General features: G+C 37.8%; 1 protein-coding gene across 1 annotated transcript in view; it reads right to left on the minus strand.

Annotated features, from left to right (window-relative positions):
- Positions 1 to 2008: 2008 nt before the first annotated feature.
- LOC131073025 (E3 ubiquitin-protein ligase At1g63170) overlaps positions 2009 to 27674 on the minus strand; it is a 42680-nt gene continuing 17014 nt past the window's right edge. The window contains exons 2-4 of the mRNA XM_058009367.2: positions 3405 to 3530; positions 2933 to 3239; positions 2009 to 2829 (exon numbers count right to left, since the gene is read on the minus strand). Of these exons, the coding sequence (XP_057865350.2) occupies positions 2605 to 2829; positions 2933 to 3239; positions 3405 to 3530 (658 nt within the window). The 3' untranslated portion in view covers positions 2009 to 2604. The remainder of the gene's footprint in view (positions 2830 to 2932; positions 3240 to 3404; positions 3531 to 27674) is intronic.

The raw sequence follows: 27674 nt of genomic DNA on the forward strand, positions 1-27674 counted from the left end.
GGCAAGTTGAATGTGAATTGAGCCTACAAATGCCAATTTCGCTCCTGGCCCTTCCAGAGGGTCCAAAGCGAAATTTCTAGAAGGATTCTCTATTTCGCCTAATGCACCCAAAGGACCTTGTTTTAAGCTAAATAGATGGTGAATTGACTTGATCATGATAAGAGGAGGTTTGATAAGTCAAGTTTAGGGTGTTTTGAAAGAAAACAAGTGTGAATTGAGCCTAAGGAAGATTTTTGCTCCTGACCCTTCCAAAGGATCCAGAGCGAAATTTCCTAAACCTCTATTTACTCCTTGTTTGAAGACCAAGATCTTTGTTCCTATGGCGTGGTTGAGAGAGGGTTGGTGTATAATTGTCTTGAGAAGTGATTTGGAGAAAAGGAAATGATTGAATTGAGACTAAATCACAAATTTTGCTCCTGACCCTTCCAAAGGGTCCAGAGCGAATTTCACTTAAGCTCTTGACCCTTCCAAAGGGTCCAAAGCGAATTTTCTTGAAACCTCCTTTGCTCCCAATTTTGTATCAAGCCTAGTGTTGATTGAGGTGGATTGAACTTAGAAGCATCCTTAGGCATGCATTTGAGTGAGTTGTAGTCACAAAATGTGAAAAATTTGTCCAAAAATGCCAATTTCGCTCCTGACCCTTCCAGAGGGTCCAGAGCGAAATTCCTAGGTGGTCTAATGTTTTGCCTAGGCCCTTGAGAGAAACCTATTCTTATGCATTTTTGAAGGCGAATGATTTGATGCTAGTAAGGTAAGGTGGAAAATGAAGTCTATGTAAGGTAAATTGAGCAACTTTGTCAAATTTCACTCCTGGCCCTTCCAGAGGGTCTAGAGCAAATTTCATTATAGGGCTTGTCCTTCCAAAGGGTCAAGAGCGAATTTCATTATAGGTCAATGGTTGTGAGCTTTTTAAAAGAGGAATGGGGTATTTTCCTTAGGTGGCAATGGTTGTGAGCTTTTTAAAAGAGGAATTTAATGTAGGAGATAATTAAATAAAACCACAGTTATCTTGTCCAGCCTTAGATGATTTTCTCTTTTCACCAAGATATTCAACTAGAGGTGATTATGTAAATATACCATTTTGGAGGCCAAAATTCAGAATAACATTATAAAAAAAAACACGGGATTTAAGAATGTCTCAAATTACATCAAATCGTCTCACTACATGGTTGGCTAGTAAATATTTTTCTTGTTAAAAACATTTATTTGATAAAAGAAATATTTATAAAATTTACTAAATTTTGTAAATGAAGACCTTCAAAAGATACCCATATGGTTGCACTCTGTAAAGCTGCCATATTTACTAAAACCATTATAATGATAAATACAATATATATAAATTATACATCGATCAAAAACAAAATGGCTATATAAATACCAAAAGCTTAACATTATAACTGAAGAATAATTATCCAAATTGACTACACAGAGTTGGCTTAGCAAAAGGATTTGAACCTGATAAGCCATCACATTCTTCCTGATTTGTTTGTCAAATAATTTTCCATTATTACGAACAAGAATAAACATTCTATCAAAAATATAACTTATATCGAATAATTGTGAACAATCCTTTTGCCTACCAAGAAATTCCACTACCCACATTTTAACAACAAAAATGTCATCGGAAATCACCATAACTAAATTATTTGACAATTCATTTAATAGTTGAAAATAAGTCTTATCACTTCATGTCTATATTCAAATAATATCGTATAATAAGAATTGTTTCTGTTAAAGCCTTGGTCTCTTACACACAAAAATGCATAACGGTGGAAAGGTTTCATAATTGAAATTATCTAGAATAGTTAACACCGTGGTGAGAAAATGAGCCCAAAAAATTAAGTTGATTAGTTGCGCATCATTGGCTTCTTGGACGGCCACAATTTTGCAGGTATGACTTATTGTTAGAAAATAAATTAAAATTTTGCATTTAATATTCTCGAAGTGATTTTATACAATAGTGATTGGAATACATTCGGTATTTGCCAAGAAAGTATTGCTTCGTACATGTCATGAAAGATAATCTTTAGAACAGCTTAAAGAATGAGTAATTTTACTTACCTATCAAGCAAGCTACAGCAACAATAGAAAAAGGTTCTAGTGGGATTTACATGTTTAGTGGCACTGTCATTTTCAAAGGAAATCAAACTGCATTTATTCAATTGGTACACAGCAGCAAGCGTAAAGCAACCATTCATTTATTAGATATAAAACCTCAAGACTGTTCTAACAGAGCACTCCCATACTCTGTAACCAATCTTACCAGCCATGGCCAAAGTATGTTGCATTGTTAGGAAACTCGTGGGAATGCAGTTGCATCTCTCCGCCATGTCAAGTACGTTAAGTTGGATGATAAATCATATGCACAGCTTTAACTTGCAAGCCTTCATATTGAGAGATTTATAATACTTTGAATGGCAACCATACTTCTTTACGTGTGTAGCAGCTTTGCTTCCTATCTTTTGACAGTGCCTTTTCTAACAAACATAATAGCTTGCCCAATTTTTCTGAGATCTTTTATATTTTAAAATGTTAATGCACAGAGTCCATGTATGTGACAGCTTCCATTTATCTATGGTCTCACACACTCAAAAGTGGATAGTTTCAGGTTAATACTTCATTTTGTGAACCTCTATCCCTCTGCTGTTCCATTTCACCAGCAGATTCAGGTGCTGTTTCGCTTGAATCACTGATTTCATGCTTGCAGAGAGGACAAGTTGCATTGATTTTTAGCCATTTATCAACACAATCTACATGAAAATGGTGTAAGCATGGAAGCTCCCTCAGCTCTGCACCGTCCTTGTATTTTCCAAGGCAAATGCAACAAATCTGTTTTTAAGAAAGAAACTAGAAATTAGCAGCCGCACACAACATTACATTGCTAATAGAGCCCCACTAAGAGAATCTTTTTAGAGGTAAGAATAACACAAACCGCATCTTCTGCTGAAACAGTTCTTTCGTTTTCTGTACCAGCTGCTACAATGCCACCCATACATGAACTCTCTGAGTCAGATTCACTATCATCTTTAGCGACAGTTTTTTCACTTCCAACTTTTCCTTTAAACTTGTACGTTGGCAGGGAATTAATGATTTCTGATGAAGCACCTTTTGTGTGGGTCTGGTCCTCTCGAAATCCAAGAAGAGATATGATGCAGGGAAGGCAACAGCATATTGTTGCACATAAAATGAAAGGCATAGCATAAGCTATACAGCTGAATGTAAGGAATACAATACATAACCTGCGATAAGGAACCAACATTTCGGATGAAGCTTTTAGCAACATTTTTGAGTATTTATTATGACAAGACAGTACAAATATGCATTCAGATGTGAAACAAATACTTAATAAGCTAAAATAAACAGATATAATAGAAGATGTCAGACTAACAAGGCTATGTCCAAACCTGTACAAATTTGGAGCCTCACTTGAAGATGAATGCCCCCCAAATATCCAAACATTGCCAACAACAAACCAAATGGCAAAGAAGCAGTCTAAAGCCATCTTGAACCTTTCAACAAATATGTGAATTCTGTACAGCACAAGAACAAATCAAGATATAGTCAAATAACCCCCATCTTTAATATTGATACAATTCTTCATAAACAAGAACAGCAAGCAAAAAGGCCATAAATATGTGCTGCTCCAAAAATAAAAAATCAAGCATTTTATGCAAAGAGACGGGCCCATTTTAAGGAGATAATGCTAGTTCAAAGTCTTTAAACAATGTGCATAAGGCATGAATCAATTTTATTTAAAGCATTTGGAACAGCATTATTCCTGCTCATTAGAGTTTGTCGGGTAATCTTTGACCAAATAGGATGGGCTATTTTTCACTATTTCATATTGTTCAGACGAAAAAAATTAAATCTAGATATGTGGCCTCTTCTGGTTGTGAAATCTAGTAAGGTAGATCCAAGTTTGTATATCATAGCTTTGGTTAGGAGTGTTGGATATTTTGTCATTGATGTCAAATGCTGATGATCAAGGTTGTATGAGTGCTTGTCAAGTTGCTGATTATTCATTAGATTTTCATCAATTGTTCAATTGAGCTACCTGGTTGAGTGCTTGAGGTTCTTGTCTACTTGCTTGAGCTGCTTGCTAACTTGGTTGAGCTGCCTGGCTGTGTGGTTGAGCTTCTTGGGTGTCACCTTAAGCTGCCTGCTTGTCCACTTCACCTACCAGCTTGTCTTCTTCGACTGACACATCATCCGTTGGACTTTTAAATGAATTTTGAAATATCATTTAATGGAGATTGGTCAAGGTTTAACACGAGTTGGTGTATGCAATAGATAGAAATGGCAATGAATGAACCACAACAAATAACGGAAGGAATCAATCATGAATAGAAACACATCATTGAACCATGAATTTAAAATAGCGTAAGGAATCATGAATGAATGAAAACGCATCAATAAACCATGAAATAAAAAATATATATTTATGAAAAAGGAGTAGGTGTTAATGATTCAGCTGGGCTTTTTTTTGTGTGTAAAGTTTTTTAGTTGATGACTTGGTCAAAGATTTCTGTGTATAGCTTCTCCGTTTTGAAAAATGTTAGATGGTATTACCGTAGGAATTGTAATGAGCACAACCTCCATTTCATATCAGGGGTGCTGGTGATAGGAGTGATTTCTGGCTAAGTAAAATACCGTGACTCTCTTGGTGCCACTTCCTAGGCAATAACGTCTCTCTGGAAGGGGTGGTTTCTTGAGATATTGTGAGCTTGATATTATTCATGGCATTATGTTACAGGAAAATTCAGAGGAGATTGATGGGTATATTGTTTGGTGTCTAGCAGATGCTATGGTCTTGATGCTTGGTATTTCCTGTCTCTGCTTCCACTAGAGCTTTCTTGGAGGAATTGATATGACAAGAGCAATCATTCTACCTGAAGCATGGGTACTAGACTGCTAAGTGGCATGTAAATACTTCCCTCGCCAGGTGTGAATCTTCCGGTAGAAACCGTGGCCACCCAATGTGGCATTTTGCTATGTCATGCTCTCATATTAGAATTTAGTTGGTGACACTCACTCTTCTCAGTTCGTGACACCAAAAGTTGTGAATCTGCCGCTTATGCATTATCAACCTGGGCGTTAGGCTAAATCTGGGTGTGAACCTTCAGTTTGAAGTCATGGGAATTAAAGAGCCAATAATATTTGGTTTCGGGTGCAAACTCCTAGGCAGTTTGAGACATCAATATACATATCTACAGAGGCGAGTGGAAACATATTTTTGGGATTCCTTTTTTATGCTGGAATACAGATACTGATGGTACATCTTTTCTACGGCTTGAATCCATGTATACGTTGTGAATCTGAATCGGATATGACGTCGTGAATCTGAATCGGATATGACGTTCGGTTATGAGTTGTGTTTCATAAAGGAGTAATGATTCTTTTTGAAACTTGGTATACATACATCGTGTGAAGTGGTGAAAATAATGAGGATTTTTTAAAGCTTCAGCAATTTCCGAGTATAAAAAGGACAGGAGTAGGTGCTTAAGCAGATTGAAGTCGGTGCTTCAACGAGAGTTGGTGCTCACTTTTGTAGTTTGGGTCGGGGCCCATTTGTTAATAAAAGCTGTGTGCTGTGGTTTTTTACCCAAAAGGGTTTTCCACGAGAAAATTGGTGTTTGCGTCTGCTCTCCCTATGTTTTATGAAGTTTGATGTTTTTAAAAGTAAGCTTACACATGCAAGAAATGATGAAAACCATGAATCTCCTTATGCTTTACATACACATGCAATTGTACACCACACTATATATTCTCTAAATATCAGTCAGCTTAAGCTCACAAAAGATTCAACATTGGTTCTATAAATGAATCATGAAAGTAGGCAAAACCTAATCTACTACCTACACTATTAAGGGACAGAAAGATGTAATTAAAATTATTGTTTGTTTGATCCTTCACCATCAAGACTAGTGCCTATTCAATGGAGAAGCAAAGTCAAAACATGTGAAGGGAAAACCTGCATGAACCAGCAATTGAACTAGAGATGCACATAAACACAAACCACAGACACTAGACACCACATAGTAGGATTTCCTAGAAATCAATCTCCAATCAGGAAAATCCCATTTGTATTAAAGAAAAGACTGACATAAATTCTTTGCAACATTTTGCAACGCTGTGATCAGTGTGATGCCAACTAATCCATAAAGCATTCAAACCAGAAAATGTGGTCAACAAAACTTTATAGTACAAATCCCGTAAGAAATTTCTCTCAGCCAACGAGACATCTAGTCTTACAAGATTATGGCATACAATAATTTTATCCCTTATAATACTCAAACAGCTCAAAGGACAGCCATAAAAACTGAGAGGAACACGTGTTATCAAATATCACTTCTCAAATTTGTGCAGATGGTGACACCTATCATGAATCCTACACAGATACAAATAAAATCACCAGGGATTCATTCCCTCAGTCATGTAGCAGGCAATCAATTTTGATTTTCATGCAAGGAAAAGGGCAATCTGGCACCAGCAGGGCAACGACACCCAAGCCAAGGCCCCTCTTTTATGCCTAACCAAGCTATTTGTTTTTAGGAGCCATCACTTTTCACCATGTATCAGATTTTCAGCTTCTTATAGCCATTGGAAAACTACTTCTAACTTCTAAGTACTTTGCAGTGGTGTAAATTATTTTGCCATATTTTGTTGTAGGTGTCTATGAAGTCTAAATTGACTTCTTTACTTCTAAACTCGTAACTTTTGCCTAGAATCCCTACTTTTGGAAAATGAGTAGATATTGGAATGTTCGTGTTCCCTATACATGACCATCCATACACTTTCCAATATCTGCACTAAATATCTTTTATTTAATTTGGAAGCTATTTGCACTCTAGTTGATTACTAGGACATGTTGACACCTAGAAAAGTTTTGTTTCAATGAAATGACTTCATTTCATCTGATTGATATGTATTGAGATTATTTGTCATTTGAGGTATCATGGACTTTTTTGTTCATCCTTTCGTGGTAATCCTGGAGTAAAATAAATACAAGTTTTGACAAACATCCGAACACATCTTTGGTGGCTTGACCTTTTGCCTTATCTTTATAGACTCATCCTGAACCAAAGACACCTAGAAGAAAATCAGCATGGAGTAATAATATTGATCATGTTGTAGGATTAATTTGTTTTTGTGTTAATCATGACACTATATGTGATGTTTCAAACATTCGTTGCCCCATACACTTTGGACTAAAATTTGGGAGATGTTTGGAGACCCTCATATCTCTCCTTACTCAAATGATCCTACTACAAATCGTCTCATTCCCTTAGATGATGCAGATAATATACCCCTTTAATGGCAATACTTTAGAAGATCTTGTATACATTGGAAGTCTTCCATTATCCGATGGTACAAAGGCTTATTTTGATCCTCCTATCAAGATCCATCTTCTATTTCTCCTGATGAAACTGGTAATGCTACATCCATGGCCCCTATGGATTTAGTGAAGGACATTCATCATCTTCCAAATACATGCTACTTAGGATTCCTATCTATCAACCATTTCATCCCTATTTGTGGAGTCACATTTCCAATTTGGAGGATTCATTTGAGAACATTCATCTACTCATTAATGAAAATTTTGGCACAACTATTATCACACCATCTTTGTCTTTGGAACTTGTTCTCGATCAGGTATTCACAAGATTTTGGACTGACATCACTTGATTCCGACATGGGGACATTTGGGCAATTTTTAGAGGTACCGATCTTGAGACTTCTCTCATCTCTCCTCTTTAAGTTGGAGTTTCTTATACATACACCATTTGATCTGTTTCTTCCTATGGGAGCAACTTTGTTTGTAGACATGATTTTGTCTCTATCTTTGAGCATTCACCATTGGCACAAGAGCTACTTCTTTGTGCAAGGGGATCTATTGTCTCACACTCTCTTCTATGGGAGGATTATTGGTTGTATATTTGTGTTGCATATTGAGTCCTTCCATCACTTCTTTATGCATTCTCTTTTGGAGAATGGTTTTCTCCTACAGGTTTTTGTCATTTACTTCGTTTATGAGAGATCATTTGTACATGGGTACCTAAAATGGCCTTGTAGCCGAAACCAATCCATCATTGCATATCTTTTCCTCCCTAAGCTGCACTTAAAGGGGATGTTGTTGTGAATGAGGTGATTTAACTAATTGGATCACCATCTAGGTCCTATTCACACTAATTTCCTTTAACTAATTGGTTCACCATTTAGATCTTATTCAAACTAGTTCATTTAAGTTTTACTTAGGACATCTTAGGTTTATTTGCTTTGTGTCTCATGTCATATAATTAATATAGTTATCATAATCCAATGTCCTCCTATCATCTCACCTTATCTATATAAGTAAGGTCCCTCGTGTTCTTTTTGTATCCTTGATCATAATATCATTTTGCATCCATTATCAAGCAATTCATCTTCTTGCCTCTCGTGGAAAGATAATCTTTGGTTTTGCAAGTGATTCTACGAGCTTGGGTCCATCAACTCTTATAATGAAAACACAAACACATAAGCATGGAGATAGTAAATAGGCCACCACAAAAAAAAAAAATATGACGCTTGAATTAGGGCAACATGGAGAATTAAGCACAAGTGGTTCTTGATTCTACTTCATGCAAATAAATAACAAAGAAACACATTGACTTTGGTTGGGATGTGCGCCTCTTACAAGCACAAGAAAAATTAGATAGACCTCTCCAAGAAGCGCATGACCAAGCCATAGGGAACATGACAAGACACAAGGACAACAAATAAACATATATATATAAGGGAAAACAAGACAAGAACAACATAAACATAAACAAAAATGCAGAAACAAGAATACATAGGGAATTAAACATTGTTTGCAGCCATGCATGCATGGACAAGTAGGGAAAAGCCCACTTCATAAGTAGCTTCACCTACTTGTCAGGAAAATTAGTGTAGGTCAAACCCTACTAGGAAACTTATAACCCAAGGCCACGGGAAAAAGTAAAATTCATGTTTTCCCCAATCAAAGACTATATTCTCAAATGAGTTGCCTCTTCTTGACATGGTGATGCGTTCATTACTTAGCAGCAACATGAGACAACTCACACTCACATAACATGGCATTGTTGAAGAGGCAAGCACAAAACTACCCTGGAGAGCCTCCATAGTGTTGTGACCATTTCACATATCACCCCATTGCAAACGGGGACCCCCTCTTTCCTGCTTTCTGTGTTGGTTAGTTTAGGGTTTTGGCAGCATAGTGGGCAATTTTGAGTTCCCGTGCCTGAGTCTCAGATCTTCAATTATGCCTATTGTCGTTTAGGGTTTTTGAAGTTATAGGATCAAGTGCGTAAAATTGAGATTTTAAATGATCCTAATTTTGTCTAAGTGTAGACCTTTTGAGCGTTAACGTGCTTTGAATGTCCTTGTTGGTGATTTTTAAGTGCTCAGGTATTTTAAGGCCTTTTGGAGTTGTTTTCTCGCTCCTAGAAAATTATTCAAATTGATTTTGCACTTTACCCCAATAGGTTTCCTTTTGTTTCACTCAAATTTGGGTAAATTTGCCTAAGTCCCGATGCGTTTTATTGAAAATTTCAAGTGTCCAGATGATTTTTGTTAATTTAGTGATCAGATTTAATTAATTAACAGAAAGTAAATGAAATGAACATACACAACACAAAGAACACCAAAGATACCCTGGAAAAACCTCCCTCTTGAGGGAAAAACCCAACATCAAAGATCCAGATCAACCTTTCTATTCATGAGCAAATTACAAGCATCATTTAGATCAGATTACTTATTGATTTAGTCATCCAACTAGGGCAAGATTCATCCAAGACAAATTGTTGTAGTACGGGTCCAAATTCGATGATTGTGTTATCTGAGTTTCAATCTTGCAAGGAATAGAGATCGTTGTCTCAGATGACTAGAAGTCGCTCAGCACAATGGTTATAAGTTCTCCAAGCTTTCGCTGTGCTAGAGGACCACTTCGCTCAACTAGAAGACCAAATGACAAATTCGTTGTAGGAAGTCGCTGAAATGCTTGAAGAAGAATTCACTTGAGAATGGATTTTTGCTTGTGATTGAATGATTTGAAACTAAGATGAATCTTGTTATATACAAGATTCATCTTTACATTTTTCTCCAAGTCGGCTAAGACTATTTTAAATTACATTCATATTTCACTTTAGCGCCCAATTTGGGTCCAGATTACAAACACGTTATATTTAAGCCTTTAGCGCTTAATGAGGCCCGATTTAGATGCTTTTACAAGTTACACTAATACAATTTTGGGCACAGCCCAATGGAGGTAATTTGTTCATATATATGTTTATTTAATTTGCACTTATAATCCAATTCTAGCTATCAAATTTCAACACTCCCTCTTAGCTAGGGAGGACTATAGCAAGTCACGGATCTTTGTATTACATCCATCTCGCATTGTCCGCAGAGGATGGATCCACCTTGCATTGCCCGCAAATGGTGGAGGAGGTCTTTCACCTCAACCTTCTCCCTGAGAAGGATCCAATGTCACCTTGCATTGCCCGCAGAGGGTGACTCCACCTTGCATTGCCCGCAGAGGGTGGAAGATGCAACTTAGTGCATCACTGGGACTGAGACTCCCTCTCAACCAAAGTTGTGTTCTCAACAACTCCAAGTCTCTCTCTGAAGTATTCAAACTTCACACGAGATAGAGGCTTGGTGAGAACATCTGCAATCTGCTCATCAGTGCTGACATATTTCAGCTGAATGGCATCTCTCTGTACCATATCACCAATATAGCGATAATGAGTTTCCACATGTTGACCTGTCATGAAACATGGGATTAGCAGACATCTTAATACAACTCTAATTGTCACAATGAATGACAGCAGGTTCCCAAGGTTGTCTGAACAACCCAGCAAGAAGCTTGCGAAGCCATACTGCTTCTCTTAACGCCACACTTGACACAATGTACTCAGCTTCTGCAATACTTAATGCAACTGAGGACTGTTTCCTGCTGGCCCAGGAGATAACAGCAAAACCCAAACTGAAACAAATTCCTGAAGTGATCTTCCTATCGGTTACACTTCTTGCCCAATCAGAATCAGAGTAGCCTTCCAAGGTGATGACAGTGTTGATTGGATACTTCAACCAGTAGCCAATTGTGTCTCGCAAATATCTCAGAATATGCTTGGCTGCAACAAGATGAACATGCTTCGGTTTGTTCATGAACCCAAACTGAAACAAATTCCTAAAGTGCTCTTCCTATCGGTTACACTCCCTGCCCAATCAAAATCAGAATAGCCTTCCAAGGTGATGACAGTGTTGATTGGATACTTCAACCCGTAGCCATATGCTTGGCTGCAACAAGGTGAACATGCTTCGGTTTGTTCATGAACTGGTTGAGGGCACTCACTACATAACAAATATCTGGTCTAGTGTTAACTAGATACATCAAAAATCCAATCAACTGTCTGTACTCCGATGGATCTGCAAAATCAAAGTTAGTTGTAGATAAACTCAATTTCTTCAAGTTAGTTTCCGTAGGAGTAGACATAGGTTTGCAATCCATCATTCCAAACCTTTTCAATATATCAATAGTATATTTTCCTTAACTAAGGATGATTTCATTAGATCTTTGTCATACTTCTAAACCTAGAAAGCACTGCATTAGGCCTAGATCCTTCATTTCAAATTCTTTAGTTAATTCTTTCTTACATCTAATGATAAGACTATCTTCACCGGTTAGAAATAAATCATCCACATACAAAACACAATTAGCATTTTACTATCAAATACTTTAAAGTAAAGGTTAGAATCAGCATCATGCTTACAAAATCCTAAACTAACCAAATACTTATCAATTCTTTCATACCAAGTTCGAAGAGCCTGCTTGAGGCCATAAAGAGCTTTCTTCAATCTGCACACATGAGATTCTCTATTATGAATCTCATATCCTTTTGGTTGCTCAATATAGACTTCTTCTTCAATGACACCATTAAGGAAAGCAATCTTTACATCCATCTGATGTAACTTCCAGCCCTCAGCTGCAACAAATGTTTCCTCATAATCTATGTCTTCCTTTTGAGAAAAACCACGAGCTACAAATCTAGCTTTATATTTCTCAATACTTCCATCAGCAGTATGTTTAATTTCAAACAACCATTTAGAGGATACAACAGACTTACCTTTAGGTCTGCACACAAATTCCCAGACATCATTCTTGATGATGGATTGATATTCTTCGTCCATGGCTAACTTCCACGATTGCTGGTTCATGGCTTCTTCTACATTCGATGGTTCGGTCTCAATAATGTTGCACATCATTTCAACATAGTTGGAGAGCTTCTAAGGTCTCTTGCTTTCTCTAAATGTTCCTTGGAGAGCTGCAAACTTTCGACTTCTTGGATGGTGTTCCTAACCCAAAGTGATCTCTTTTTACTAACTGCAATGTCTTTGGGTCCATCAGTTGGATCCAAAGGCTCAAAAGGATCACAAGGCTCAATATATTCAGAAGGCTCAATAGACTCCCTTTGAATCTCAGGGTTAGTATCAACATCCATATCTTGATTTCCAGTAAGTTCTTTATCATCATCAACCAAGGAACCTTTAGATATCTTAAGAGCAATATTTTCTTCAAAAGTTACATCTCTACTTACCTCATTATACCTTTGTCCTAGGATGTAGACTCGGAATGCTTTGGAAGATTCATTGTATCCAACAAGGATGCCCTTTTTTTTGGATGGCTCTAGCTTAGTTCTTTTTTCCTTTGGTACATGAACATAGACAGGGCTTCTGAAGATCCTTAGGTGGTTGATATCAGGTTTGACTCCGGTGCAGGCTTCTTCAGGAGTCAAGTTCTTCAACACTCAATGAGGGCATCTATTCTGAATATATACTGCAGTCTTAGATCCCTCAGCCCACAAGAAGATTTGTAGATCCTGATCATGAATCATAGCTTTAGCTGCTTCAACAATGGATCTATTCTTCCTTTCAACCACCCAATTTTGCGGAGGATTGTAGGGAACCTAGAACTCCCTCTTAATTCTTGTCTCTACACAAAAGTCATGAAAGCTACTTGAGGTGTATTCACCTCCTTTATCAAATCTTAACACTTTAATTCTTTTTCCAAATAGATTTTCAACTAAAGCCTTAAATTCTTTGAACCTACTTAATACTTCATCAGATTCTATAGTTTTCGGAAAGTAAATCTAAGTCTTTCTAGAGAAACCATCTATGAATATAACATAATATAGGAATCCATTAGGTGAAGCAACAGACATAGGTCCACATAAATCAAAATGAACAAGTGCTAATTTTTCTTTAGCTCTACTTTCACTTTTTATAAAATGGACTTTTAGTGTTCTTACCTAAGGCACATCCTTTGCAAGTATCATCATGAAATTGACTAAGTTTAGGCATACCTTTGACCATCTTCTCAAGTGAGGGAAGTGCTTGGGAGTGTAAATGACCAAGCCTCATGTGCCATAGTTCGCTGATCTCAGGAGCCTCATGAATGAGAGCTTGAACAGGTTTGGTTGAAAGCTTGTATAAGCTATCATATCTATTACCAATGACACGAGCAGATTAAAAACTAGATTTCTTAGGCCACGCAAATAATCTACCCTCAAAAAAAAGCTAATTGATAACCCTTATCTTCTAGTGCAGAAATGGAGATAAGATTTATTTTAATTCCAGGCACAAATAAAATATCACTGAGATGTAGAGAGATACTAGAATCTAAATTTAATGAAGTAGTACCGAAACCTATTACCGAATATCGAGCATCATCACCAGATACCACATGAAGATTGGATTCTTTCTCTATCAAGTCTGAAAGATGCTCTCGGTAGTCTCTGATGTGTCTAGATGCGCTGCTGTCGATCGGCCATGTGTTGCAATCAGTCGGTACATTGCTTGACAAGGCAGAGATGAAGAGGAAGTCTTCATTGTTCTTCTGTTTTGCAACCTCATTGAGATTCGCTTCTCCTTGCTTAAGCTGACTTTGACATTCCTTCGCATAGTGACCAAACTTGTCACATCTGAAGCAGCGAATTTAAAGGTCTAAAATCTCTATTCCTCTTGAAGTTGCCCTTCTTCCAATTTCCACCTTTCTTTTTGACTGATTGGGCTGCAAGCATGTGATGATCTCCTCCATGAGAGTTCCTAATTGCCCCCTTAGCAATCAGTCGGGATTCTTCTTGGATGCAATCTCGCCTCAATCGTTCAAACTTGGGAAGCTCAATCCTTGCACTGATTCCTTGAATGAATGGTTCCCAAGTTGGAGGAAGACCATTGAGGGTAGTCAAGGTAAGATCGTTGTCTTCAACTTCCTTCCCTACTGCTGAAAGTTGATCCTTTAAATCAATCATTCTCATGAAGTAGGAAGTGATAGATTCCTCTTTCTCCAATCGGATGTGGGAGAGTTGATTCCTCAAGGCAAGAATGCAGCTAGTGTTGTTGACTTCATACATCTTCTCCAATATACTGAACATCTCTCTAGCGGACTTCATCTTGGAGATAGATGACACAATATGGTCTTTGATAGAGTCAATGATCAACCTTCGAGCTTGAAAGTCCTCCTTCCATTCTTCCTTTTATTTTTCATCAGTAGGTTATTCAGCATCCTTGCTAATGTATTCAGCAAGATCATTCAAGGCCATCATCATACGAACCTTCCAAGAGGTGTGATTCGCAGAACCTTCCAACCTGTCTTCAGCCCTAAGAGAAGAAGCCATGTAGTCTAAGCTTTGAATAGTTGGTTAGACTGAAAGACAATAAAAGATTGACAAATCTGTACAAAACTATTTACGAACCAAGCTCTAATACCATGTTAATTTAGTGATCAAATTTAATTAATTAACAGAAAGTAAATGAAATGAACACACACATAACACAAAGAACACCAAAGATACCCTGGGAAAACCTCCCTCTTGGAGGAAAAACCTAGCATCAAAGATCCGGATCAACCTTTCTATTCATGAGCAAATTACAAGCATCCAACTAGAGCAAGATTCATCCCAGACAAATTATTGTAGTACAGGTCCAAATTTGATGATTGTGTTATCCAAGTTTCAGTCTTGCAAGGAAGAGATCGCTGTCTCAAATGACTGGAAATTGCTCAGCACAATGGTTATAAGTTCTCCAAGCTTTCGTTGTGCTAGAAGACCACTTCGCTCAGCTAGAAGACCAAATGACAAATTTGTTGTAGGAAGTCGCTGAAATGCTTGAAGAAGAATTTGCTTGAGAATGGATTTTTGCTTGTGATTGAACGATTTGAAACTAAGATGAACCTTGTTATATGCAAGATTCATCTTTACATTTTTCTCCAAGTCGGCTAAGACTCTATTTTAAATTACATTCATATTTCACTTTAGCGCCCACTTTGGGTCCAGATTACAAACGCGTTATATTTAGCCTTTAGCGCTTAACGAGGCCGGATTTAGATGCTTTTACAAGTTGCATTAAATACAATTTTGGGCCCAACCCATTGGAGGTTATTTGCTCATATATATATGTTTATTTGATTTGCACTTATAATCCCATTCTAGCTATCGGATTTCAACAATTTTGAGTGGTTAAACTGTTAAATTCCGGATGAAAATCCACGTTCTAAGGGTCAAAATGTCAAAATTCCAAATTGGAGGTGCTTTTCCCCCCACATTCTTGATGACGCATGATTTTCCCCCACTCAAAATCCTGACTGCTGGTGTATTTCCACTAGATTCCAGATGCACCTAATCTTTCCCCCACTCATTATCCAAACATGGGGCGATTATCTACCAAGATGCTCAAAATTTGACTACTGTGTGGGAATTTTTCCTGACAACCCACGATTTTCCACCAGGACTGCGGATGACTTTAATGAGGACTAAAATGATGATTCTTGATGCCTATCGATTTTCCAACAGGACTTTTACGACAAGATTTCATGGATTTTAATGCGGATAGTGATTCCAGACCTTAGGCAAATTTCCACAAGTGATGATTTTAATGATTTTGGGTCCGGATAACTATCCAGACTGGGGTCGATTTTCCCCCAAGATGAACTTTTGAGCTAAGTGACGTAATTTAGTCTAGATTTTGACTCCAGACTTGGATCGATTTTCCCCTGGAGGCATTTTTTGCAAAGTTTGATGAAATTTTGTTAGGATTTTTATCCTAATAGGGATCGAACTTCCCCTAATTGGCATATTTAATAACTTTTTAATGATTTTTATTGGTATTTTATCCCAATTAAAATCGATTTTCCCCTTAGTGGTCATTTATTATCTTAATTTTAAAATCTTTTAATGAATTGACCCCACATTTAATTGTTTTTTACGAACGTCAACAATTATTTAAAAATTAAAAAACACAATTAATAAATGATTTGCAATGAGCATTTAATGAATTTCACCTTCTAGAAGCAAATCGATTTTCCCTGGCAAGTATAAGTACAAATGTTATATTCCACATTGCTTGTGTGGTCAGAGCTCAAGGTGAAAACAAGTTTCAAGAAAGGTGGCCAGCATTATAATATTATTATATTTGCCAAGTGTGTGCTTACTTAGGCGATTTTTTCCTCTAGATGACGAATTTGTTCAAGTATCAAGTTGACACCATTGGGCTGAAGACTGTTCTCATTGTGCATTTTTATTCATTCCCAGCCTTAGGCGATTTTCCTTGGTTGCCATTGGAGGGTGTTGAAGCTTCATTTTCAGACTTTGGCGATTTTGCTAGAGGTGGCGCCATTTTTGGAGAAAGGCGATTTTTGTTTCGGGGTCATTTCCCTCCATTTTGGGGTAAATTTTATTCATCATTTGTGATGCCTTAGTCAGGAGATTGCTGATAGACATTTTCAGACCTGATATTTACCTCCATTGCTGGCTGGAACATCAATTTTCAGACATATTTTTATTTCCAGCTAAATTCCACCTAAGGCGATTTTGTCTAAGGGCTGATTGGAGGCGTTCTCAGTCAATTTTCAGAGCTTCTAAGTGTTGTTGCAGGTCTGAGAAGCCATTATTGCAGGCTGTCCTCAGAAATTCACCATTTCCAGCCACTTACCTACCTTGGCAATTTTGCTTGGAGCTCATTCCTTTGACTTTTCGTGATCATTTTCAGGGTTTTTTGTCACTTTGCAAGGTGCTGGTAAGTCTGAAACCACCATTTTCAGACTTGTACTCAGAAATTTTTATTTTACCAGACACACATGTATGCCCAGAATTGACTGTTTTCACCATGGGAAAGTTGTTTTTCATTATAATTTTGCATAACACGTGATTGCAACATGATTTTAAGGACTGATTTATAGAGTTGCAAGTTGTCTTCAGGCTTGCTGGCAGCCATTGTTGGACTTTGGAAAGGTGTCCTCAGACAACTTTTGTATGATAACACTACTTTTCACACCTTTCCTAGTTCATTTCTCGATCCGGTATACTCCTTTGCACTCTAATTTGGATAAAATTTCTAAGTATAAGGAGGTGTCTTCAGACTTTGCTAAGTCTGAAAATTGATGATCTTAATGAACTCCATAAGGGTTTCATACCCTGATCTTGTCATTTCATTGAGAATGTGGATAAAGTTCCTGATTTCCATCCCTAAATTTGTCTAAATCATTAGGAAATCAAAACTTGTTATCAGGATATATTTTCCAAAGTGTCTAACTTCTAGCTTCATACAAGTGCAATGTCGAAGTCGGGAATTAGCATGCGGGGGGAACAACGAGAGATAGTTGAGACGGAATTTTATCCAAAATCCCAGATGTCATCCCGATGGAAGGAGATTACAAACACGAACATGCATTTCCTGAACATGGGCCAGATGCAACAGCGAATGTTCAAAATTGGAAGCCAGATTCCTTCCCCAACTTATGTGAACATTATGAAGAGTGGCATTTATCAGGCCGTTGGATTTCCGCAATCCATACAATGTAGCAAGCTAATCCTAGAGTGTGCACAATGTTATGATCCTCACTCCCAAATGATCAAAACTCCTAAGGGTGCCATCATTGCCTACCTTGCTGAGGATGCGATTGCTAAGGTGTTTGGAATTCCATTTGGAGCAGACATGAAAGATAAAACCAAGGATGAATATGAAGACAGATATAAGAAGAAGATGGATGCGTGCAATACCGTAGTGAACAAGGAATGGATGATCGAACCTAGCTCCCATCATTCCGAGGCTCCCAAGACACTCATGTGCACAGATTTCAAAGATGAATATAGTGATTTAATATTCCTACTTAACTGAGTGATGGGGATGCCGCAGGGTGCAATATATGATGGATGGATGTTCTATTTCATCCAGGATTGTCTGAAAGGAACACTGATTAATTGGTCGAAAATCATAAGCGACAATCTGGATTTTCAGCTGAGGAATGTGGAGAGGTCTAAGTCATTCGCCATGACTTCCCATTTGGTGTACCTGCTTGCACGATTTGTTACCTACAAAGGATTGATATGCAGAGATGAAGTCAAGAATGGACAAGGACAATTCAGGAGTTATGAGTGCTATCCATAGCTGAACATGTATCAAATTGAAGATTATAAGAGAGTGAATGATGCACTCATAATGTACATAACACGAATGTTGCAAGGCGGGATCCACAAGAGGTTGTCCAAGGAAGCAACAGAGCTAATAGAAAAATATGGATCATGGTACATACAGTTTCCCACTTTCACATACCTAAGGATTCATGGATTTCAATCCGAACCTTACAGGCTTCCTAGGTATCCTACAGACAGAATGATATTACTGGAGGTGGTGAGACAACTTTTGTAGTTTGATTATATCCAAAAGGATAAACATAGAACGAGCATGTCATTTCATGTTTCTATAGGGAAGACATTGGAGGTTTGCCAATGTGCTGCAGCAGCTAGCACAACAGTTGAAGAACGTGCATTCTATCCATTTACAACATATAAGAAAAGAGAAAGGTTTGATCCGGATAAGAAAGTTGGAAGGATCGGGGGAGATAAGTTCATCCACAAGGTAGACATGGAAGATTATTGGGCCAACCTGATGGACGAGCAAGCAGTGAAAAGAAGAACATGGTCTAGAATGTCAGTGGATTTCATGATTAAGTGTCAACTTTTCTTCGTTCCTAATCAGATATAAGATGACAATGAATATACGCATCCACAATATGAGAATGAAATGAAGGCGGCTATTTTATTGCCTAATTGGTCAAAACAAGCAGTGATAGATTTGAATGTATTGATGAGAGAGGTCTTGAGTTTCTCCCAAGGATGGGTAGACCATCAGATAAAAAGGTTAGTTGACATGGGTGTTACCTTCACTTATGAAAGGATGAAACTAGAGGAATCCACTTCTGAGGATGATCAAAGGACTATCAATGATATCAGGATTCATGCACATGAGAAGAGTCAAGCTCCCAAGCAAAAGAAAAACACACCAAGAGAAGTCAAGGCTAGAGGGAAGAAGATTGAGGAGGTAAAGAAGAAGAAACAAAAGACTATCATTCCTTCACCTATCATTCATTCACCTCCCCTCAGCATCTCATCAATCAAGGAAGTTGAAGTGCCAGAACAGAACAAGGAGTTTGAGCAATGTTCCAATACAGTGATATTACTAGAGAATGTTCAGGATTTACATGCCACAGCTACATCTGCGCCACCTAGTGAGGATGATGATCAGCCGAGATCTCCTACAATCCTTTTGGAGGTTAGTTTGGGGAAGAATGTATATGATTTGACCAAGGATAACCCCGATGATGATGATGATGATGATGATGATGATGATGATGTTATGGCGTTGAGAGAGATTGATCGAGAAATGTCTCGATGATGGTATGGAGATGACCGCTATTCTTGATTGGCTAATGAAGAGTATGGAGAAAAGTAAGAAAATAGTAGAGGCACAGCTGATTGACGACATTGATGACTACTTAGCTAGGAGTAACAAAGAGAAAGAACCTAAGAAAGTTGAGATTTTGTCACACATAGCTAGAGATGAGACAGGAATGCGGATTGCGCAAGTGGTTGTTCCTATTGGAGATGTGACGACGGACATTGCTACTCCCATGGATTTCCAGATTACTTCAGTTGCCCTTGGTCGTACTACAAAAGAGCAGGAATTTCAGGAGGTTGGTGATACCCTCAAAGCAATCAGTGCAAGATTGGACCGAGAGATAGAAAAGAGAGAAGTACAAAGAAGCGAATATTAGACTCAGAGAGTATATTGCAGGAGTAAGGCGTGAGAATCCCACCCTTATTTCCCCTATTGCAATTGATCGTGGACTACATTCACATTATGAGGCAGCAAGAGATACTCTCGAAGATGGAGAAATGGATTGAAAATACAAATAGACAAGCGGATGATTTCCTTATACTCATTTTGTCCAGGCTTTTGACAGGACAAGGCTCATATTCAGGATACAGTATTAGGAGGGAGTTTGGGAAGAATTCTGCCCTATTCAAGAAAAGACTATTTCACGCCTCAGAGCTTTGAAGAGAATTCCTATGTCCACATTGATCAAAAAAAATATTGTGCATAATAGAGATAGATACGATTTCCATGGCTGGTATTGTTCACTAGCCATGAAGAAATCAACTTATGAGAGCGCACAAAAGAATTGTGCAGAGATGTAAGGATCAATTCATGATATTCAATCGAAGATCCTTGCCTCAATTTTGGAATTATTGGGAGTTGATGTCAGTCAAGCCAATGGTTTCCACTTAGCAGAATTGAGAGACAAAATGAAGTTCATGTACTTCAATCAGTTGGACTCTTTGAAGAAGGGTCAGATAGATGACTTGGTCTCTTTGTTGATTCATGTTCACAATTCGCAAAAGCTCATGCCAAATTGGGAGAACACCTTGGATGCTTGCTCGGATGCGTTGGACGTGATTGATTTACAGCAGGATACCTTACCCAGCATTTCCGAGGAGTTAGATTTTGTATTGGCTAGATTCTTGGATTATGCTACGAGAGAGAGAGAGAGAGAGAGAGAGAGAGAGAGAGAGAGATGCAAGATGGAATCTTCTAGAAGATTCCCTATTTGATGACTAGGTGTCTTTCTATTGGGCCATATGTTGGTGGCTCCATTTTTTATGTAAACCCTAATTAAGGCAACTCTAGAGTTTTGTTGGCATGATCTTGGCCATTGATTTTGATTTAATATTGGCCATCCATTTTGTATGAGACTCTATATATACCTCATTGCCTCTCATTTGTAAGAGAGATTTTTTAAAATTGTTGGTGCAGATTTGAATATAAATCATTGTTCAACTTTATGGTGATTTTTGTTTAAGTGTTGTTTTGCATTCAAGGTTCTCAATTCCTCCAAGTTAGATTAAAATTTTAGATTAGAATTTGCTTTCATGTTTGTTAGATTGAATGAGAAAATTTGTTGAATGTATTTGTGTGGAATCCATTAATCCATACCACTAGCTTCTTGCTGATTGTAAGTGTGCCTTGCGTGGTCAACTGGAAATTTATGCAAACTTAACTTCGATTATTATACGTCCATTGTTATGCATCAACTTGGGTGGTATCAAATTATCAATGCTTGATGGTAGTAATTTGAAAATCTATGAAATATACCTTAGATGATTGCACTAAGCTTGTGTCAAAATCTGTTCGATTTGATGGTGAGACCTTGCCTAGTTTGATTCTACTGAATTTGTTCATCACTTTTTGCATTCTAGGTTTTAGAATAGATTCCATGAACCCTATTCCTTTTCCCCTTTTTTAAAAAGTTTTGTTAGAATTAAGTCCAAAACTACATTTCCAAATCCTAAGTTATCAGCACACCCATTCCACATTCATGATAAGTGAAGTTGAATCGAACAATTGTGTAAGTCCCCAAGTGAAAACAGCAATTCACATCAACCATTGAGTTACACACTCGTCAAGACCTGACTGTAGAAACCTTGGAATCATTTTAGTTGATCTTACCCTTAGGCATCTAAGGTGATTTTGTTCAAGGGAGGGTATAGTACTTCGGTATTTTATTTTGATGCTTGCATGTGCATAAAACACACATCAACACATAGCAACCACACAACCCATAGCAACCACACAACCCAAAGCATAGTGAACATGAAGCATGTCTCTTCGCATTGCCATAATCATTTTCAATATTCAAGGAAAGAGAATATGACTCGAGAATATCTAGATTGGCTAGCTCAACCAAGCACACAAAAAAGATAAAACCATTACAATCTAAGCTTGCAATATAAATTTGGTGATTTGCCCCTGCAAGTGAATCAAAGTCAAATTTCAAAGCCTCAAATACACTAGGACCAAAGAAATGCACTTGATAGCACACTTGTTCTGCACACAAAGTTCCATAAATGTCAAACTAAAAATTTTCAAGTTTAGTCATGCTCTCAAGATAGGCCACATCAATCATCAAACTATTTGTCAACACTACACAGATGGTATTCTTTCCTCTCCACACAGCATTTAGGTCCCAAACAAAAGACTCTGATGCAACACCATCCTATTCAACAATGCAAAATTCACATTCATCACAGAGAAAAGCCTCATATTCAATAGTGTTTACATTGTTTTCTAAAGGACTCAAAACTTGACTTCAGAACGCATACAAATACTGTTCACCAGAGAGAAAAGCCTCATATTCAATAGTGTTTACATTGTTTTCTAAAGGACTCAAAACTTGACTTCAGAACGCTTACGAAGACTGATGTTCTATCATTTTAATCATTAGAGTGGCTTGAACCCTAGCTAAAAGCATCAGTATCAAATGCAAACAGCTGTAGCATCTAATGTGAAGAACCTAGTTCTTCATAATGCCTCTCTCTTGTACAACATTCGTTGCAACCTACTGGATAGATATTTTTTCGGTAATCAGGCCCATTAGCGACCTCTTCCTTTTCTTCATCTACTTGAATCTCTATTATAGCTAACTTTACATGGGGGAGGTGGCATCCTTGACACCCAAAGAGTAAATTGTCATTTGCAGTTGCTTGGTCTTCAGCATCACTGATTTCAACAGCCCATCTTTCAAATTGAACATCTAAATTGACTGGCTTACCAATAGACTCGCTTGAAGTCATCAAATCTAAGATCTTTGTCGCATCCCCCAAGTTGCTCAATAAGGCAAGCCCAATGGTAAACTTCGTGGAAACTTACAAGTTTCAGTTAGGATATTCAATTTGGAGACAAATGCCTCCCAATACAAGTTCACACACTGATAAATCAAGTGTCTCATTTTCTCAAGAATGTCTAATATGACAGCAGCAAATCTCTTATTAAAAATAGAGATAATTTCCCCCTATCTTTGGATATTGACAAGTTCTTGGATTAGCAAACTAGATTCTACCTCATTTGTAAACAGCTCATTAAAAGCTAATACAAGGTCATCCCAAGACAGAAAGGAATGGCTCGGGTACCCATTCAACCAATCCATTGTGTAACCACTTAAAAGATTTAACAACTATTCTTAACCACACATCCTCAATTTCAATCTTAAAAAACATTCATCAAATCAGCAAATCCCTACACGTTTAAATCACCTTGTGAAGGACCATAGGCATCAAACTCGGTCAATTGATCATAAACATCTTTTGGCATGGGATCGAGACAACTAGATATCCAAGATGGATCGATTTGCTTATACTAATTTAGTAACGAGGGGTGCTCTAGAACATCTAAATTTTTTGGCATATGGAGCAGCAAGAGGAACACTGGACTGCAAAACATCATGCTCAAGCATCTTAATACAGTGCATAAGATTAGCAAGGTCTTTTGTTGATCTAGCTGGATCTTGACAACGGTGTGAAGAAACCTCATAACTGTTGGTATCATATGACAAAGCCTCACTACAGCATTCTTGATTATATTCTTCATAGGAACACAGATAAAGAGCATTGGATGAAATATAATAAGGAGCATGGCCAAAGTAGTCCTCATGCCAAGAAAAAATTTTAATTTAATTGCTTAAAACATAAACCCATGCATCATGCAACAGAACAGCAATACAGAGATATTTTGAAGGAGAAATAGATGAATAGTTTCACCTTTAGTATTTGCTGCTCACAGAAATACACAGAATCAAAACTTATGATCAGCACTAAACAACAGCACAAAATCAAGATCAGGACAGCAGAGTCGCTACATCAACACATGAGGAAAACCTTGAAGTACGATTGATCTTCAAGGGCATGAAATGATCTACATTCTCTTCACCACCATCCAAATCCTCAATAATCACATGAAACATAGAAATGATTCAAGAGCCCTTGAAACATTCCCCAGAAATGGCACCATTAGTTGACAGACAACAAATCCATCAAAAAAGGACAGTTGCAAAATAAATTAACAAGCAATTGAGATATCAGAAACAAAGTTTTCAATCACTAGCAACAGAACCAGCATTGGTGCAAGTTGACAGTCTGCCAACAGATACAATGATTTTGAAAACACCACCAAGCAGAACATGACTAATGGAACTCAAGAACCAAACACAACAGTAGCATCCTTGACAATGGTACCATCTAATTATATTCCACTAATTCTAGCGGGTAGACTCATGACTGGGGCCACTCGTCAACCTGATCATGGAGTTGATACTCATCATTAAGCAGTGGCAATAAGGAACAATTGATAAGAGTACGTAACTCCCCTTAAATTTTGTCTCTACTAAACCTCGGAAGGTGTTCCTAGAGGTCACTGGATGGGACAATTAAAATGAAATACCAAATAACAGTTAAGACATCAGCAATCATACCCAATGCATAATGAACTCCTAATATTTGTTACTAAATTCATAGCATACTTGCTGCTGCATCTAGATCTACAAGACCTCAATTAAGCAGATGAGAACAAGCTTGCACATGCAATAAATGATGAAGGCAGATTTATACCCCTTTACATGAATCCCCTTTGATTTGCATACACGTGCAATGTGCACACTGCAGACCACACTAGCATGATTCTCTGAATATTAATCAGCTTAAACTCACAAAAGATTTGGCATAAGTGATATAAATGAATCATGAAAGCAGGGAAGACCTAGTCTAATACTACATTACAGAGGGCAAAAAGAAGTTATTAAATTATTATTTGGTTGATCCTCACCATCAAAATTGGGGCCTATCCAAAGGGGAAACAGAGTCAAAAAATGTGAGATATGGGAATGCTTGCCTGAACTAACAAAAGAACTTTAGATGTACATAACCAAAAATCACAGATGAAAGAGACATCAAATAGTAGCCATTCTTAGAACTACACGTCCAATCAGAAAAATTTCATATGCACTAAAGAAAAGACTTAGAAAATCCTTTACAACACTAGAATGCTAGATAAATCCTGAGGCATTCAAACTACCTACTACCTAATGTGGTCAAAGAAACTTTGCAGCACCAAATCTCCAAAGAAAATCCTCTCAGCCATGGAAACATCTTGTTATGGATAAGCCAGACATCCTTGCCCTTACAAGGTTAATGTAAGGAAAGCAAAGTGCAGAAATGCCTTCCAAAATGTCAATTTCTTAGAGGAGAGAAGCAGGGATGTATTTCAATTCCAATTACAGTCATGAAGATGCACAACAATGAAATAACAGAGTAAACAACAAGAATCACAATCACAGAATTGACACCAAAATTCAAGTGGGAAAACCCTTACGGAAACCCACACACCAAAGCAAGTCACTTGTATTACAATAAATTGATTACATACAAAGATACAGACTTAACTGCTCTGTTCTAGTCTCTGTTTAGGCAGCATTACAAACATCAGATTGAATCCAATCTACACAAAGCAGTCTCAAATTGCTCTGCAACTGATCACATTCAGCATCCAACAAAACCACAAATCGACCATCATTATCGCAACCGTTTTTCAGATGTTTATATCTCTTTCACGAATAACAGTTCGTTTCAGTTTCCATGGCTCCATTCAACTGTCTCTGTGAACTCATTGAATTCCTTAACTCCAGCTTGGACCAATTGTCCACATCCAACTCAACAGGTCAGCATGAGTCCATCGTGGTCCCCACCTTCGTCTCACGGGTTATCGGCAAGAGGCTCACCTTCGGCAATGACTTAGAACTCTATTATCGAAAAGTAATGTCATATTGAAAATCTCTTTGTCGCCACGACTCAGCAATGTCCTATCGATATTGGCTTTTCAGCATAGAATCAAACATCGGCATTAAAATGACTTTTCCAAAAAATTCAAGTTCTACCGATAACACTTTTGCCCGACATTGACAGCATGAGTCAGCCGTGGTCCCCACCAAGACCATCTCAAAGCTTATCGGCATATCAGCATCCGATGGAAATGTAACTCACTAGTTCTCATTGTCATCAAGCTTTGTTCCACCTGATCTCCGATCCCTGATATTCTTTCTTGTCGCCAAGACTTCAGCAAAGTCTCATCGATATGGTCTTTATCGGCAAGAGTTAAGACTTCTATTAACCACTCGATCTGTCTCACCGAAACCTGATGTTACACCAAAATCCAGCTGTTCGTCGTAGCACACTAACTGTCTTATCGATATCATAGTTTGTCGGCAAAATGGGTGACTGCGGCTACAGGCTTGAAACGTCTTAGCGACATCACATGTTACACCGAACTCCCCGACGTCGCCAAGGCCCATCAAATGTCTCACCGATATCGGTAAGAGGTATGATTTCTACGATCTGCTTGAAAAGTCCTGCCGAACTCCGAAGTCATACCGAAATCACTGCTCATGCTGGAGTTTGCCTAGACACCAAACAGAGTCACACCAAAATCCCTGAAGAGACTAGTTCTTTATAAGAGGTTCCAACCAGCAAGTTTGAGGCATACTTTCTCAACAGTTAAAACATACAATACTTAAATCCTTAGATCATACTCAGGCTTCTAATGTGCAAGAAACGGTTCAAAAATTCAACCCATTCAGACCCATAGACATTTATATCATTGCCCAGATATGTTCAAATGGTGACACCTGCCATGAACTCAACACTGCAAAATACAGATTAGATTACCAGGCATTCATTCCCTCAGTCATGCAGAAGGCAATTGGACTTAATTTTTACGCACAAGTAGAGGAAATCTTGATTGGATTACAGATCTGACAGAAACAAAAATAATATCATGACGCTCAAGACACAGACATTTAAAATCAATTAAAAATTGCATCAGCAATCATACCCAATGCATAATGGACTCTTGATATTTGTTACTAAATTCATAGCATACTTGCTGCTGCATCTAGACCTACAAGAACTCAATTAAGCAGATGAGAACAAGCTTGCACATGCAACAAATGATGAAGACAGATTTATACCCCTTTACATGAATCCCCTTATGCTTTGCATGCACATGTCCAATGTGCAGACCACACTAACATGATTCTCTGAATACCAATCAGCTTAAACTCGCAAAAGATTTGACATAAGTGATATAAATGAATCATGAAAGCAGGCAAGACCTAGTCTACTCCTACATTACAGAGGGCAAAAAGATGTTATTAAAATTATTATTTGTTTAATCCTCACCATCAAAATCGGGGCCCATCCAAAGGGGAAACAGAGTCAAAACATGTGAGAAATGGGAATACTTGCATGAACTAACAAAAGAACTAGAGATGTACATAACAAAAAATCACAGATGAAAGAGACATCAAATAGTAGCCATTCTTAGAACTACATGTCCAAACAGAAAAATTTCATTTGCACTAAAGAAAAGACTTACAAAAACCTTTGCAACACTACACTGCTAGGTAAACCCTGAGGCATTCAAACTACCTAATGTGG

The sequence above is a fragment of the Cryptomeria japonica genome, chromosome 6 (assembly GCF_030272615.1).
Source record: "Cryptomeria japonica chromosome 6, Sugi_1.0, whole genome shotgun sequence".
Taxonomy (NCBI): Eukaryota; Viridiplantae; Streptophyta; class Pinopsida; order Cupressales; family Cupressaceae; genus Cryptomeria; species Cryptomeria japonica.